At 39.6% G+C, this 18,670-nt stretch overlaps 1 protein-coding gene across 1 annotated transcript in view; it reads left to right on the forward strand.

Moving 5' to 3' along the window:
- The first annotated feature begins 5,771 nt into the window (after positions 1-5,771).
- Positions 5,772-18,670, forward strand: part of MYO6 (myosin VI) — a 185,491-nt gene continuing 172,592 nt past the window's right edge. Inside the window, exons 1-4 of the mRNA XM_018558907.1 lie at positions 5,772-5,888; positions 6,381-6,677; positions 8,283-8,352; positions 9,442-9,506. Coding sequence (XP_018414409.1) covers positions 5,772-5,888; positions 6,381-6,677; positions 8,283-8,352; positions 9,442-9,506 — 549 coding nt within the window. The remainder of the gene's footprint in view (positions 5,889-6,380; positions 6,678-8,282; positions 8,353-9,441; positions 9,507-18,670) is intronic.

Consider the following 18,670-nt stretch of genomic DNA (forward strand, 5'->3'; position numbering starts at 1 on the left):
GTCACCCAAAGCTCAGTATACCGTGAGCTACAGCTCGCAGTATACTGAGACGCCGCAGCTGGGAGGGATTCCGACTTTACTATTGAGATTCACCCAGCTGCGGGATTGACAGCTGGCTCTGCCTATCTAGAGGCAGAGCCAGCTGTACCCACCTCCTCCCCGTCCGTTCCACCAGTCAGCGCTGGAGGATTGGACGGGGGAGGGGGGAATCCCTGCAGAGTGACAGTCACGGCTCTCTGCAGGGATAGATCGAGAAGTGAGCGAGCGACGGTATGTGTTCGCTCACTTCCCGATCTATTGAGCCGACCTGTGACAGTTTCATTGTCACAGGTCGGCTCAGATTATGAGGATGAGTGAGAGGAGAACAAATGCAGTGCCTCTCCCACTTAGACCAGAGCTGCCTAACCAGATCAGTTGAGCTTTTCTAAATAGATTCGGTTATCGAATATCAACCTAATAGTTAAGTATATAGATATTTTGATTGTTGTAAAGTAATCTAACACTGATAAGCAGCAATGATGGCATGTATTCAGTGTTGCAGCCTCAAATAAGACCGTGGTGACAATTGTTTGGTGATGGTAAATTAAAAGGTCTTGCTATTTTCACCATAGTTTTTCGAATTGCTTTATTATATTCTCAGACTCTGTGACTCTTCTCTGTGATGAGCGTAATTACATCTGTGCTCTGTCCTTCATTGAGCTAGCTCTATTTGTTTAGATTGGCAGCACTGTGCAATGTAGTAAAGCCTGACTGGCTTACAGTGCTGCCCTTGCTCTCCCTACTTTGAATGCTCATATTTATGTACAGTGACAGGGTACAAATGCAGACGGAGGTGTTTTTAAAAAATACACGCAAGCACTCTTTAATGAATGCATTACTGGGTTAAATTGGCATTTTTTAAAGCTGCACAGTGGCTTAGTGTTTTTTTTTTCTGCCTTGTAGCACTGGGGGGTTCGAATCCCGGTCAGGACACTATCTGCAGGGCATTTGCATGTTCTCCCTGCGCTTGTGCGGGTTTCCTCCGGGTACTCCGGTTTCCTTTCACACATCAAAGACATGCTGGAAGGTTAATTGGCTCCTCTCTAAATCGGCCCTGCATGTGTGTAAAATAGGTACATTCGATTGTAAGCTCCTTGAGGGCAGGGACATAAATAAATAGCTATATCTTTATAATAGTGCAGTCTTACCTCTCAAGGACTATTAACTAATTGATTATTTTTTTTTTTAGGATTTAGTTGTATTCTCCTTAACAGAGCAGAACTTTCAGGCAGTCTGTCCACCTTGTCTCCCTAGCTCAGTGCTGCCAACAAACATGTTAAAAACTGTCTTCCAACAAAGAAGCTGACCACTTTAAAGTATGTAACATAATGGCTTTGATAAATGACCGTTTTACCTCCAGTAACCTGGTCAGATTTTTGGTCATTATTTTTGAGCTTAAGAAGAAAACAGATTGGCCTCCTTGGCGGCCTTACTGCCTGACATTTCTGCTCGACAGAGAGTAACAGCACACACATCAATCTCTGAGAGGTAAGGCTGCACTATTATAACAGGCTAAAGTGGATATTCAGGTTCTTTCAAATGTCAGTTTATGAGTGGATCTCTTTAAGGCTGAGAATTGATCCAGAGAGTCGTCACTGTTAGTACTTTACTATAGTCACTTGCATTATATTTTTGTGGTATATTTAGAACAGGTTTTGCATGCATTGTAAGTGCTATTGTCTACTAGATTAATGGGTCACTGTTAAGTACAAGATCACAAGGAACAGAGCAGTCTCCAGCTTCTGTCCATCTACTAGCTTGGAGAAGGTAGGAAAGTGGAAACAGAAATGGGGAGTAGGGGAGTGGCTTGCCTTAATGTTCCTGTGCGTTTGTGAACACAGAGCTTACTAACGCACACAAGGATGGCTCCATACTACCCTGCAAAGGAAAGGAGCCACCCTAAAACAGGGGATCAGGGCCAGCACTCGGGAGACCATCTGATTCTGCAAAGCTAAAACGTTTAAACATCAAGGAGCAACACCCATTGTAAGAGATTTGATGAGCATTTAAAATAGCTTCAGAACCTTTTGACTTTAATATTACTTTAATAAAACTGAGAAGTCAGAAAACAGTTGGTGTTATTTTGTCACTGTATCTGAAATAACAACCAATCCCCATATTCATTTTCCAGTATAGGTTTCAGTTGCAACACAAACAAAACTTATTTCAGAAACTGGGATAAAAAGGCCTAATTTATTTAATGCATGATTTGGTTCTGATTTTGGTAACCGAGCAATTGACGGCTTAATATTTTCCTAATTCAAATGTAGCCTTGTTATTTTTATTTTCCGATTTGTTGATGTTTGTTGGATGTTCCATGTATTCCTGACAATTTCCCTTGCGATGCCAGATGCATTCTCATGTCGTGTCCTGAAATGAACTGTGAAAAGTTTTTTTTGCTTCTGAGTAAAGCAAAATTCATAGATCCAGAAAGAAATGCAATTATTGTCAGCGGTTTAAGTAAGCGATGGACATATTTAGTAGAAGGATAAATTGTTTTGCACACATTGCCTCTGTGACCAGTAAAGCATGTTGGTAGCCGCATATCATTAAATTACTTGCATTTGCAAATAAGTTTCAGGAGTGTAAAATGTTTAACACATTAAAGGCTTTATTTAGTAGCATCTCCAGGGCAGTAAAGGTTAATCATACAGATTATATACAGAGAAAACTTGTTTTCAGCCTGCTCTGGCAGTAATCTGAATGAGTCAGAGCTGCTGCCGACTTTTTCAACAGTTATCCACTTAAATATTCGGACTGGTTAAAAGTTGTAATCTTTTTAAGGCTCCTTTCACATGGTCCAACCAGGAGGGGATCTGTGCACTTATCCGCTGCTGATCAGAACAGATGTGAGCGTTGTGACATCCGTGCCCGTCCAGTTTTTTTCTCCATCTTATGATGAAGGAAAAACTAAAATTACGAGGCCTGTGTTGGTCTATGGGGAATCTGATGCAAGCAGACTTTTGTCCGTTTACATCAAATGACCCCCTAATGGGCACGATCAGGTCTGGCGGAACGGAACTCTGATCTGTTTGCCGGAACTGTGAATAACGAGATGTAAACGTAGACTAACATTGAGCTACCGATCAGACCCGCCTGAAAAACTCACAGGTGGACCTGATTGTAAAGCCCATGTGAAAGGGCTCTTGGGGTACAAATTTGTGGTTGCTGAATACAAATACTTTGTCCTATAGCCGGCACAGGTGGATGGCAGATTTTGCTGTTATTTTGGCCAAAACTGTTGCAGACCAGTACAAAGTTGGTCATCAACAGCCAATCATTGATCAGTTTAACTATACAAAACTAATAAGAGGGGTGCTCTTTGGTTATGTTAATGGGTAAAGTACAGTAAATCACTGCGGTATGTTAAATTTTACCTATAGCTAGATGTTTCTTTTTGTCTTTTTTTTGGATAGCGAAAGGAAGGATTAGATACTTGTTTGGGCTGTAATTGCTGTCTGTGTCGCTGCCGGTGAAATACACCCTATCTACTTTTTCTGGTGGTATCCTTTGTCACTGGGGCAGAAAAGGATGGATAATGCCAAATTTTACATCTTTCATAACAGACAGAGGAAAAAACATGAAATGGGAACACCTGTTCAGTGACCACTGTCAAATAAGGTATTGCCACTCACTTGTGTCTTTCAACCAAAGGCAGATATTCCCAAGGAAGCATAGATAGCAAGGAAAAAAAAAACTTACAGGGGTTTTACCATTTCTTACTCCTTCCAAAGCTTAAAAAGAGAGATTTTGTGGCTCTAAATACAGTTTATGTATACTAGTAAAGAATGATAAGTTGTGAAATGTTTTTCTATAAAACATCAATTCAGTGAAAGCACTTTTATTTAAATTCTTTATGGGCAAGAAATATACAAAAGGGTACATATAACTCAAGAACAAAATAGCGATGCCAAAAGGCACCAGGTGGTAGCTCACATTATTCAGCAAAGTGAAAGCACTATTAGTTTTGTTTAGCCACCCCCTTAAGTTACCCCCTTTTCACAGCCGGCTGGCGTGTGGGCGGGGCTGGAGCTGCGTGCGGGCGTGAGCTGCGGCCGGGGGCGGGAAATGAAAAGACCAGATCAGTAAAAAAATGACCATCTCTTTAATTTGTGTAGCTCTCATTGCTTATTTTAACCTGCTTAATTTCTATTGTAGTCCCTTGGCTTTTTTTTTTTTGAAGTGTGAATAAATATTTAAAACTCCATAGATTTAGGTACTAATGAGTACTAATGAGACTGAAAAGTTCAGTTTCACGTACAATGCATGCATGCTCACTGTGATTCCAACGTATAATTTTGGGGCACGGTTCCATGAACATGTTAGTGATGGCTCTTACAGGTTATATACAAGTGTTACTGATGGCTAACTCTAGCAGTGAATTTGAATAATATATGTTCGTGTCACAGGAAAGTAAACACATCTTTGATAGTTACTTTGATTAAATATACGGTTAATGTAAGTTCCAATTGTCCCATATCCCTGCTAGAATTTGTAAGATGTGGACCATTTTTATGAAAACATAAGAATCATACTAAACACATTTCTTTTATTTTGTGATATTTAAGTCAGGATATTGGGATGACCACTCCAGAACCTTCAGTTTTTGCTTCTGCAGCCAAGTTTTACTTGGCCTTATCTTTCAGAATATTGCCATGTTGGAAATTCCAACTGCTCAGCTTCTAGGTTCATGAATACAAATTTGTTTCCAATATTTCTGATAATATGCCGTATTAATTTTACCATACATTTTGGCCAAATTCCCTATGCCGCTTTAGCTCACACATCCTTAAAACAGCAGAATTCCACTTCCATGCTTCATGGTATGGATCATGGTCTTCTTCATAGACCTTATTGACTCCCCTCCATATACAGGTAAAACTCGAATAATTAGAATATCGTGCAAAGTTCATTTATTTCACTAATGCAACTTAAAAGGTGAAACTAATATATGAGATAGACTCATTACATGTAAAGCAAGATAATTCAAGCCGTGATTTGTCATAATTGTGATGATTATGGAAAACCCCAAGAACCCCAAATCCACAACCTCAAAAAAGTAGATTATTACATGCAATCAATAAAACAAGGATTGTACATAGAACAATATCGGACCTCTGAAAAGTACAAGCATGCATATATACTCAGTACTTGGTTTAGGCCCCTTTTGCAGCATTTACTGCAATCACTTTTGCATGATATTCTAATTATTCGAGTTTCACCTGTATAGCTTTAATAGTTGTGACCAATAATTTAGATTTTGGTCTTGTTATGCTAAATGATGACAGAAGTTTTAAGAATTTTGTATGCGTAGGTATTCTTAGAGTTGTGTCTAGAAGCTTTTTGCTCTTGGACCTTATGCTAAGTGGCAGGGCAGTCTCCATAGATCAGTTGTTTGATTATGTGTAAAGCTCAGAGCCCCATGGTCATATTTGCAGCTATCCCTGTTGAACAGGAAACAATTCTATAAGAAGATGTTCTTAAAATCTGCATGTAATGGCCTTTGGGGGAAATGATAAATATATAACCATATTAAAAATGTGTTCATCCATATAGTAAGCTTCAATAAATGTTACAGCCCATGTGTGCTGTCAAAGAGAATCCCTGTATGTGCCTCTATGACAGAACCTATACTGTATTCCTGCATGTTTGTGTCCTACTTTCCTAACTCTTATGTATACTTTTTTTGTTTCTTTTTATTTAGCAAACCGTGAAGATTGCGTCAGAGCAGCATGGAGGACGGAAAGCCTGTGTGGGCGCCACACCCAACTGATGGATTTCAATTGGGAAATATTGTGGATATTGGTCCAGATTCTTTAACAATTGAACCTTTTCATCAAAAAGGAAAGGTAAGCTTTTACTGGAAAATTGTTGCAAGAATTTTTTTTACTAGCTTTTTTTCTTCAATTAAAATTCCTTCTACATCTCTGCTTGAACTGGTCTCCACATGGCAACTATCCAGATTAGCTTATTATCAGTTTTACATTGAAGTGCCATACTTGGACCCCTGCAGGACTGGATGTTGAGGGGCTATCCGCACTGTCTCTCTAGCCATTCAGCATTGAGGAAACTATTCTGTGACCCAAACTCAGTGCAGAGCCGTGCTGCAGCCAGGAAAGATCCCGTCAATATTGTCAGATCCACCCCATTGCCTGATTGGCAGCAGGCTCTGCCTCCCCTGTCTGTACCTCCAATGAGTGCTGAAGTAAGAAAGAAAGGGAAGAATCCCTTTCTTTCTTACTTCAGAATCACTTAGTTCTTGAGCTATAGAGGCAACGTGTGACACTGCAGCTGTCACACGCTCAAACTATTGAAAATAATAAATTTTACTCTCCAAAAAGTTCTCCTCTAAGGTGCTCACCAGCAAGCTACTGGAGGTCTTTGTAGACACCTCGACATCTTGTATCTCAGATGGGGGTGTAAAGGTAGTTTACAGGGCCTGCAAGCTAGAGTTTGGACTCTCAGTTCATCACTTCCAACATATCTGTGTGCCTACGCCCCCACTCTGCAGTCATAGCTTGACTCACAGCAGAAGGAGCCTATGGCTCCTCTGGCCTAAGTACCCACCCCCGCAACCTGGCAGTTTGGGGAAACCCTTGTATCTTCCTTGTCGCAGCAGAGGAGACGAGCGGCTGCAGGTAAGTGTGTGTGTGTGTGTGTGGGGGGGTTTCAGGGTTTTCACAAAAGTGCTGGGTGTTTTTTGCCTTGATGCAGAGAATGCATTAAGGCAACAAACACTCAGCCTTTAATGCGATTTTAAATACTCTGTTTTGATAGTAAAAGCTCAACATTATACATGTATAGCCTCTGGTATGGCCACATACAATGGTGTTCTAGGCATGATATAATTTTCTGTGCCCTTCCCATTGTTGTACTATATCTTTCATATCTGCTTCCCCCTTATTCCCTGCATCATTTATAGTCAGTACATGCCCACAGAAAGTATCTTGTACCCCAACACACCAGCTACTTTTGGCGCAGAAAAACAGTATATGAAACATATAAGAAGTAGATCATGTTCAGGGTTCAGTGTGGGCAGCAGCATTACCTAATAATTTAGTTACTACATGTGAAAGACTTGCAGAGCAACAATAGGTAATGTAGTCCACATACAGAATACTGCAAAAAAGAATGCTATCTCCATACTCAGTGTTAAATCCTGGTTTTGAAAATGCTGTACACGACAGGAGCATTAATATATATTCTTGTTTACAAGAATTGAAAAATGACAAGTTAAGGGTCTTGTTCATAACAGCCAGCTGGAATTCACTTTTTTATTTGTTTGAGCTTCTGAGATGAATTGTTTTGATGCTATGGCAGCACCTCAATTTACCTTTAAATTAAATTTACTAAGAAAACAAAATCATGTATGCATTAGGTAAAGCTTTACATGTGAGCATCAAAATGTTGTGTGGGCTTTTCCTGAATTGAATATTGGCAGCAGCCCCTGCCTGCCTTGATGCTTCACTATGTCTTCTACAGATTGAAGAACATATCACTAGTCCCCCCTCCCCCAACCATGTGCCCTGACTAAATATTTCTTTGTGGATTTGCATAGCCTATGTAATGACTAGAATCATGTCCTATGTGAGCTGTAGTTCTTAACAGGTATTCTGTATTTGGTGATCTTATTTTATAGAGAAAGCAACACTGTAAATATTAGTATGAGTCAGGGGATCAAATCTTAAGCATGCCAGCCTTTAAAGTGTCACTAAACTCAGAAGGTACATCCTAAAAATACATTCAAGTACCTTAACTATTAACAACAATGTATCTTATTTGTGTATCACTCAGCTGAACATCCTCAAATCATCTCTGAATTCATGCTGACACTCTCCTTCCTTCTGGAGGGTGGCTACTTTTGTTCCCTATGGTCCCTGTGTGTGTTGTAAAGTAGCCATCATTCCAAACTCGCTCCCGTGATTGACTATAACTTCAATACAAATTAGTAAACTAAACGTGAGCTTGTAGCCCATCATGGGAGCGAGCTTGGAGCCTTGGCTACTTTACAACACACACAGCATGAATTTGCATTTGAGATGATTTGAGGTTCTACAGCTGAGTGATACACAAATAAGTACATTTTTTGTTAATAGTTAAGGTTCTTGAATTAATTTTAAAGATTTAACTTCTGAGTTTAGTGTCACTTTAAGGATAACTTACCATAATGTTGCTGCCATGAAGTGTACTTGTGTACTGCATTCATGACGTTTGCTCTCATGTTGTGCATATTTGTTTTACAGACTTTTTTGGCAGCTATAAATCAAGTGTTTCCGGCAGAAGAGGACACTACAAAACATGTTGAAGATAACTGTAAGTAAGATTGTACGATGTCGATGATGCTCGTTATACAGCACCTAACAGAGTACCTAGTAGAAGCCATTTAGTAGGTGAAATGTGAGGTGTGTGTGTTTTAAATTATGCAAGTAATTCATTCTATTCAGATCAACACAAGGCTCAGAAGGCAAAATTCTCTACTCATTAGAGATGCACCGATACTGATACAGGTATCGGTATGGGTGCCAATACCGAGTATTTCGGCCAGTACTCACCCAAATGCTCCCGATGCCTATCCCGGTGCATCCCTACTACTCATTCGATTATAAGAGTTGATTAGATATACAAGTTTGACTTTTCACTGGTGGGAATTAACACAATTAGGATTAGAGCAAAGATTCAAGCATTGTGAGTTACAAATGTTATAGGGGTGTTATGCCTGATCCCTGTATTTGTCATTGGGAAATCCTGAAAAAAACTTAGAATAACTTTTACTTTCCGATTTAATTTCCAGGATGCAAGTGAGCCTTGAAGTTGAATCTCTAGAGATTATTTAATGATTCTTATAATGTAACATATCGTTTTGTGGATAATTGTTTAGTTTTAAGCTAAGGGTGGGCATCATGACTTGACGGTAAAGTTATTTAGAATGCCTCTTCCAATAAAATAACCTGAAGATGAAACACTGAAAAATAACTGTAACAATAAAAAGTACTTTTATTCAGAATCTCCAATATGTCAGCATGTCCAGTGCATGGTTGTTTTTTGTACATACACTTATTAGGTACAGATATTTTGTATCAAGCAGGACTCCCCTTTGCATGGAGAACAGCCTGCAATATGGCTTCATCAAGGTTCTAGACATGTACAAAGTGTTAATTAAGCTTAGAAATATTGGTAGCAGTAAGGTTACTAAGTTTATTTGTTTGTACATTTAAAAAATTGATCTGTAATATTAGGCATTAGCTGTCTGGATGAGTGAAAATGCTGCCTCAGGACCTGTTATTAGTAGAGCAGTTTTCAGTTCTACTACCTACCATTAAGATCTATTGTAACAAAAATCCATTATGCGACTCACACCAGAGGGAGAAGACAAATTAAACTATTTCACTTGACTGCCTACAGCTCTGTATGTGTCAGACATGTCAGACATACTGATGTCGGGTGAAGGTGTTGTGTGGTTACACCAGGTTTGTCTATCTGGCCTCTAGAGCAGTGTGTTTTGGGAATATAAGAGTAAGCTTGATAGAAAATGTTATAGACCAGAACTTCTGTGTATTAGTTAACTTAATTTATATCTGGAAATAATGAGTGGCGCACTACAAAATATAATCTCTAAATCAACTTAAGCTAACATTAAAATAGCACACCACTAAGAGTGCTACAAGCAACAAAATGTGATGTATACACCGAGTGGCCAGATTATTATGACCACCCCATCAGTACTTCGTTGGGCCACGAGATGACTCCAAGGCGCTGTCAGCTTCCTGGCGGGCTCGGCACGTGGAGCTGCGAACACGCCCGAGCCCATCATTAATGAAGACTTGGACTGATGATTAAACTATTTATTTTTTCATAACGGGATTGAACTGTATTTACGCTCATTTACTTGATGTGATGACACATTAGCTTGTTATGTTGTGGAAGTCTGGGCATATCTATACCCTTGTGTGATACAGACTGTTTGATGAATTCATTATACACTTCTTCACAATTGGATTGATCCACACAACATATATTTGAATTGATAGTTCATTTGTTATGATATAGAAGTCCTCATATATTTATATTTGTTATATATATCACATTTTCATACTTGTAGCACACTTGGTGGTGCACCATTTTATTTCTAGACTAAGTTGATTTAGAATTTATATTTAGTAGCGTGACACTCATTACTTCTAGATTTATTTGGGATCCTGTGGATTAACAGTGTTGCAGCTTATTATATTGTGTTGGCCTGGGATTTACCCATATTAATTTAATTTATATCTGTGTTAGTCTTGATGTGTTTTTATTTTGCATAGTTTTCCACAGTCATATTCTGCAGTGCTTGACATGGAGCAGAGAAGTAGTAGCATCAATCCCTATTCTTGAAAGAGTTTCCAGTCTGTCCTTACACAGTCTTTCCCTCCTATACATGGATACACTTTGGTCTGCAGTCAATTACCATCCTGTGTTTTTTTAGGCCTGTGAAAGAAAAGTTCTTCAGACTTGGGTAAAACATGCAGCTTCAATGTGGATAAAGTCTCTGATGGCAAATTGATCCCAGGACCCCAACTCTACTAGGCTAAAGTGAAACTACGTAGTCATCATATAATGCCTGTAGCTTTTTTTGTTCAAGAAGTACATCTAAATACAGGCACAATTTCCAAATATGTTTTTATTTTCACTAATAAATGTGCCCATCTAGGAGATCGTTATTGTTGTAGATTAATAAGCTTTGTGATGTCACCCTCTACATGATCAAAATGAATTGCAGCCAGTGTCTGATGAGATACTGAATAAGTCCAGTGGATGATTAATTCATATAAAAATCTAAACTGACACTGAAATATAATTGGTGTATTCTGTTGAGCTCTGATTGCATATATCAATCAATGCAAATAGTTTTTAATCAAGACAAGTTGTACACGATATAGTAAATGTTGGCTGACACAGAAGACTGATAACAATATATTATGTATATCTAAAGCCAAAATGTTTTTCTTTGTTTTTTTTTTTTTATTCTATTTTTTGTAATTGTTTTAATTATTTAGCTTTAATAAAGTAAGGGTTGAACCCCTGCCAGGCTCTTTGTTTCCATTGGGGAGAGTTCCGGTTCTATAAACACAACATTAAATTGTAGGAGATATCTTTAAAGTCAGGGAATTGCCCTCTCAGACAGTTGTCACCAGAACATTGAAACATTTGCCCTACATGCCTGTATTTGTGGCAACTCAGTTTTTCAGATTTGATGATGGTCATCAGGGCAAATCAAGAGTATGAATCTCCACGATGGGAACAGAGACAGCAATAAACACCTGACTGGGTTCTAGCTCTGGCTTCTTTTGCCCCAAAATGCACTTTCAAAGCAACCCTGCCTGACAAAGTTAATATGCCACAAAGATGTCCATAAAAAAGATAGCAAACACTCACCTTTCTGGTGCAAAAAGGGAAGTATCTACTAACCTTTTTTACAGGGCCACCTTTTTGATCAATTTACTAGTGGGGAAGGTGTAAAAACCCAGTCAGTTTCTTACAGTGAGGAAAAGGATTATTTGATCCCCTGCGGATTTTGTATGTTTGCCCACTTACAAAGAAATTGAAGGTCTATAAATGTATCATAGGTGTATTTTAAATGATAGAGACAGAATATCGACCAAAAATCCAAAAAAAAGACATGATACAAATGTTATAAATTGAGTTGCAGTTCAGTGAGTAAAATAAGTATTTGATCCCCCACCAACCAACAATAATTCTGGCTCCCACAGACTGGTTATGTGGTACACAGATTAGTCCTGTCAATTTAAGAAGGTGCTCCTAACAACAACTCGTTATGTATACCAAGCCAAATCATTGGTAACACAAAACCCTGTCATGGATTGAGATCCTGCAGCGCCCGCAAGGTCCCCCACCCTCAAGAAGGCACATGTGCAGGCACGTCTAAAGTTTGCCAATAAACATCTTAATGATTCAGAGAAGGATTGGGAGAAAGTGCTGCGGTCTGATGAGACCAAAATTAAGCTCTTTGGCATTAATTCGACTCACCGTGTTTGGAGAAAGAAAAAGGCTGACTATGACCCTAAGAACACCAGGTGGAAACATTATGCTTTGGTGCTGTTTCTCTGCTAAAGGTACAGGCCGACTTTGCCACTTTGAGGGGCCAATGGACGGGGTCATGTATTGTAAAATCTTGGATGAGAACCTCCTTCCCTCATCCAGAACACTGAAGATGGGTCGTGGATGAGTCTTCCAGCATGACAATGACCCAAAACATACCGCCAAGGCAACAAAGCAGTGATTCAAGAAGAAGCACATTAAGATCATGGATTGGCCTAGCCAGACTCCAGACCATAATCCTATAGATAATTTATGGAGGGAGCTGGAACTTCAAGTTACCAAGTGACAGCCAAGAAACCTTAAGGATTTAGAGAAGATCTGTAAAGAAGAGTGGACCAAAATCCCTCCTGAGATGTGTGCAAACCTGGTAACCAACTACAAGAAACATCTTACCTCTTTGCTTGCCAACAAGGGTTTCTCCACCAAGTACTAAGTCATGTTTTGATTGGGGATCAAATACTTAGTTTACTCACTGAACTGGAACTGGAATTGATAACATTTGTATCATGTGTTTTTTCTGGATTTTTGGTTGATATTATATCTCGATCATTTAAAATACATCTATGATAACAATTTCTGACCTTTCATTTCTTTGTAAGTGGGCAAACTTACAAAATCAGCAGGGGATCAAATCATTATTTGCCAAGCTGTATGTTCTGGGTCTCTAATGGAACAGAATGTGATGGGACAGCTCTCCAGTGGGTACTTAGTCTGCTACAAAACAACATTTTCAGTAAAATGGGAAAGGGTCAGAACATTTTTCGGGTTATTAATCCTGTCTGTGGCTTCCTGCCTCAGCACTAAACACTTTGCTAATGTTTGTCCTGCTGTTCAATGTTGTGAGTTGAAATCTCTCCAACACGGACAACAGACAACAGTAAACATTTGACCTAAATCTACCTTTTCCTAGTCTATCCAAATTAGACTTTAATGCCAGATTCTACTCCGTGTTTGTAAGGGATCGGGCGTATTGCGTTCCACCTGGAACTCAACGCCAGAGCCGAACATCGCAGAGCGTGGGTTGCGTTCCAGCTTGGAACGCAACGTACGCGATGACGTCATGCGGCTCCTCCCACCTAGCGGCTGGAGACCGCTTATAAGCCTCGTGGGAGCTCTGCACTGCGTTCCACTAATTTGGAGTGTACGCCGTGCCTGCTCCAACCACTGCCAGTCTGCCATAATTGAGGGAGCAAAGACAGGAACCTCATCCCTGGAACCTCACCCTGCAGGCTCATCACTCGCTGCCTACTTGGGGCTATGCATCCACACCAGCTCAACCGCAAGTATCAGTCACCTCAGTGACTGCATTTAAGCTGGACTGTCATTCTTCTTCACATAGAACCTTTGATACCAAGTGCTCTGTATGATTTACCTTTACCTACCAATGTGCACCGCATTCCCCTCATAAGAGATTGATGCTTTTGAATTGTGTGACATACAACCCCTGATGTAAGGACTGTATTACTGTTGCCTGCAAAAGAAGATCTAGTCACTCTCACAACAACATACCACCGCCACTGATAGAGGGTATAGCACCTACCAGTTAAAAAGGAAACAGGATAGGGAGCAGGTGTAGGATGTTAGGATCCCAAACTCTCCGTATTGAAGATAGAGAGAGCCGCCTGGGAATCTGCAACTGAACAACCTGAACTAACCCCTCACTCTCGTTTCTGGGGTTTGTGTACCTGTACATGCAACACGTTTCCGCAGTTGAGATCCTAGCAACCCAGCTCAGTGCATTACAGTGTTTTGGTAATTGAGAAGCTAGGATTGTTTTATGACTTGCGGGGTGGATTTATAATTGTTGAATGAAGAGGTAGATATATGACTTGCACCTACATAACTTCCGTATGTCTTCTGTTGTACTGTTATATAGGCCATTACTCACACTCTTCTGCTTCCGGAATACAATGATGAGGCATTGAGATAATTTGTATGCCCACCAAATATTTGAAATCTTGTCTAAAAAGCAAGGTTTTGCTTCAGAAAAAATTAGGACGTTGCATCCTCAGAAACCATTTGTCCTTGTTGTACTTCTTTATTATTGGGGTTTTTAGACCTGCTCACCCATGGCATGCAAAGACCACAGACGGGCATTTAAAAAGCCTAATCCTTGCATGTGATTTAGCCGTGCTTACTTTTTTTTATGGGGCTGTGTTTCCAAAATTCTGAATGCAGTCATTTTTTTAGTGTCCTGTAGTGTGTTGGAGAAGAACAATGGTATGAGCCAGGCCATAGGAGAACATAAGCCCTACACTTGCCTGGTGTTCTTATACATGGCAAACTGAAAGAATGCATTTGTTTGAATGAGGCATCCATAGAACACCTGTTATTATGTGATACTTTTAAAGCCAGGGTTGTTGTAAAAAGCCTATAAAGTAGCCCACTAGGGGAATTACTTATTTCCTAGTTAAGTCAGTCTGCTTGACTTTCTTTAGTGCAATTGCTGTACAAAGTCCATTGATTATAACCTCTTTCCTGTAACCTCCTCCCATTTCAGTGAAAGGAATAAACAGATTTATTTCTTTTGTAAATACATTCTGGCAGACAAAATGTACCAGCCAGAAGAAATAGCATAAAATAATCATTTTTATGGCTATATTATGTCTGAAAAATGAAACCTATCAATCATGAAGTTGGAACATCTTTTTCTATATTGTTTTTTTCCCATTCATCATAGAATATCCTAGGAAACAAAAACTAGAGGAACATGAAAGCAATTTAAAGGAGTTTAAAAAAAAAAAGACTTTCACTTTTATGTATCTTTCTCATAATAAATACATTTTGTAATTGGTTCACCTGTATTTGGCAACCAATATGAAACTACAGCCGGTTGTTCTTTTTTAAAGGAGAACTATGAGGTGAGTGCTTTTCACTCACCTCATAGTTCTAGCCGACCTGTGGCAATGAGACTGTCACAGGTCGGCTCAGTAGATCGGGAGGTGAGCGAACACATACCGGGTTCGCTCGCCTCTCGATCCTGTCACGGCTCTCTGCTGTGACAGGGGGAGGGGCTGGATTCCCCTCTCCCCGCTCCGATCTGCCAGCGCTGACTGGCGGAACGGACGGGGGAGGGGGCGGGTACAGCTGGCTCTGCCTCTAGATAGGCAGAGCCAGCTGTCACTCACGCAGCTGGGCGGATCCCGTCATCTAATTCGTGATCCGCTCCGGCTGCGGCATCTCAGTATACCGCAAGCTGTAGCTCGCGGTATACTGAGCTTAGGGTAACGGGAGGACGCTAGTTTGTGTCCTCCTGTTACCCTTAGGAGAACTATGGGGAAAAACACTGACCCCATAGTTCTCCTTTAAGTCGGTAACGGTTAGCAGCCCTGTCATGTTTTCATTGCTGTGATCCATTTTGAGAGATTCATCCTCACTTGCTGACATTTGTCACCAGGACAGAAAGTTAAGGGAACATATCCTTTGGGAATGCTTGTTCCAGAAATAGCTTATACATGTGGGATTTTCACTTACCATAGTGTGTGCTTAATGCATGATTTTGCACAGCACACAGTAACACATTTTAGGTGCACTGCATGCTTAGTGCATACACTACTTTTTTCACTTCAACACACAATATTGCGGAACCATGTATTGTGCTGCATGCACGACCGCAGGGAGGTGCATTTGGCATAAACCCTCCTCTCCAGGTGCATCAGTGCAGTCTAGATTTCTGCCCAGACTACAAAAGCTGGAGCCAAGAGATGCATTGGTATGGAGCACCCAGAATCTTTCAGGGCTTAATGCAAATAATGCCTGTGAGGTAGGCTTCGTATGCTGCTGTACCAGGGCATAAAAGTCATGGTGGTGGATATGAAGTCTCTGTCACTTTTTGTTTTTTGGCAAAATGGTTACTTTTTTTCTTTCTATGAAATACTCAGTAAAGAAGGAAGTTGAGAGCAAACCACTGAATATAAGACTTTACCAGGTGCTGTAGACTAGCACATGTGTCACACGGCTCTTGTTTGATCTTTTGTGACACTATTGTCCAATAAAAAGGACTTATTCATTTTAAATATTTGGAGTGCTGGTGACCTATTCTTCCACATATGTGTAAAATTCTAATTTTATTTCTCATGCTCGGTTTTCAATGTAATGTTCTTGTTTGGACTGAATTTATGCTCATATGCATGTAAAAATGTATGTGCGCAGACACATGTTTACTCACCTGTGTGCATGTCCCCATTGAAAACAATACACCTGAATTCCGATCCATAACAAATAACGCTTTGCGTATTTTTTTTTCCGATCCTGTGCATGTGGCCTAAAGAACATAGCCCTTATTCTGCGACTTTTGTGATGATTTTGTTATAAAAATAAAGGAATAATATACTTACTTTTAACTGTTATCTTTTCAGGTTCTTTGATGTATCTTAATGAAGCTACCCTCCTCCATAACATTAAAGTTCGGTATAATTTTTTCTTGCTTATTTAGTATGTCATTGCTAACGCCAATTAAAAATCCTAAGCTAGACAAATCATTTAATGTGATAGTGGTCTGCATCTGGCAGCTGCTAATATAACACTTACCTTGTCCTGACTTCATTCTCTTCTTCATTGGAGAGTAAGCACACTCGGGTCTCCTTTTAACAGTTACTGGCTCAAATGACAAGCTTAATCTTTTATACCACTCTCAGGTTACCTAATTGTGCTTGATCAATTCTGACCAAATACCAGAAGTAATCCAGCCATCTGCCGAAATAGTAACAGCTGGAATATAGGTTTGACACACAACATTTCCTGGGAGAAATGATAGTAATTGACATCTAGTGACCACATTTCCACTTTTCTTGCTTTCTCATCTGCTACAGTTACTGAATAAAGGGGGTAATGCATTCTAAAAATGCCAATCCAGTATTCTTTATTCTTTTTAGCATTGCATTTTTTATGACTTTTTTTTTTTCCTTTTTATTCATTTGGTTGATTTTTATTCCTATAGCTTGCTTTTTTTTCACTTTATGTCTAGGCTTTCACTTGCTCAGCAACTTGTGAAATGCTTTTCAAGTTTGTAATATCAAATGCAAGGTGTTGTATGACTGCAGGTTACTTGCAAAGTATTGCTTTGTGTTGGTTAATGCCTGTTTTGAAGTTATTAACGTGCACTTAGGTAGAAAGATGATGTATATAGAATACATTTTTTAAAAGGGCTGCATTTTATCTTTTTATCATGCTATCCATTGGGTTTGGTCATATAATTTTCAAATATTCTTTTAATATTTAAAATGCATTTTATTCTGTTAACAAGCTGTCAATAGATTGCAATAACTCATCAACCAGTTGAAGACTTATGTTGCAGCAGTAGCTTGACAGAGACAGTATCATTAATAGTCCCCTTCCCAGAAGTCATCACTTCCTCATGAACCAGTGATATGCTGGGCCATCAATAGGAATCAAAATTTCAGTTGTGTTTTGGCCAGTGAGGCAGTGAGATTCTTTAAGAAAAGTGGAAATTTAACTTTGGTAATTCTGGTGCTCATGAGGCGTCACCAACAGCAGAATATGTGATGTGGGCCCTAATTAAAGTGTATGTATAGAGTACAGTGCTAGAGTAGAGAAGGATTACAACCCCTGGCAGTTTATTATTATTTGTTTGCTGTTGTGTGTCAATAGCGAAATTTCCCCAATTTTTTAGAAATGCGACAGGAAGTTAGGAGAAATCTTCCAAAGTGAGTGGAATGTCTCTCTTACACATTTGTCTATGGAACAGATATCTCCATTGGAAGATTTCCCCTACCTCTTGTTATGGGAACAACTCTGAAATTTTGAATTTACCCTCAGTTCCTCTCTTGGTGACAATAGTCACCAGTACAAATTGCGGGGGGATCTTCCCATTAGGAGCATAGACAGCCATAAAAACTTGACAGTCCACCCTTTCCTGCACTAGCCTAAGCTTTTAATAACAACAGTTTTGCCTATTAATGCATTGTAAGATATATATATATATATGTGTGTGTGTGTGTGTGTGTGTGTGTGTGTGTGTGTGTGTGTGTGTGTGTGTGTGTGTGTGTGTGTGTATATATATATATATGTATGTAACGAGATGTTGTCTTGTACCAGTCTTGCCAGTCTCCGTTCTGCCCTAACATTGACTAGTCGCTGACGGCCACAATTCGCACGTTCAGACCCAGAAATTCTGCTGTTTTGCTGTTACTCGCTCCATGGCTTGAGCGCCAACAATCATCCCACGTTCAAAGGCTGTTAAATCGCATTGTTTACCCATATCTTCAGAAAATCACTTCTACTGTTGTGGTAAACAACCTGCTTCCCTATTTATAATGGTCTGGCCCTCTAGCAACTTCAGCGCAAAATTATAGCTGATTATAGCTAATTTGCCTGCAAACGTCAGGTGGTCATAATAATCTGGCCACTCAGTGTATATATAAACATAAACAACAAGTTAAAAATGTATAAAAAAGCATTATTGATACAAAACCATGATAGTTTTCCATATGATGGCACCATAATAATTACCGTATTTTTCGCTCCATAAGACGCACTTTTTGCCCCCCAAAAGTGGGGGGGGGGAATGACA

This window comes from Nanorana parkeri, unplaced genomic scaffold (genome assembly GCF_000935625.1).
Source record: "Nanorana parkeri isolate BGI_ZX_2015 unplaced genomic scaffold, ASM93562v1 scaffold368, whole genome shotgun sequence".
Lineage (NCBI taxonomy): Eukaryota > Metazoa > Chordata > Amphibia > Anura > Dicroglossidae > Nanorana > Nanorana parkeri.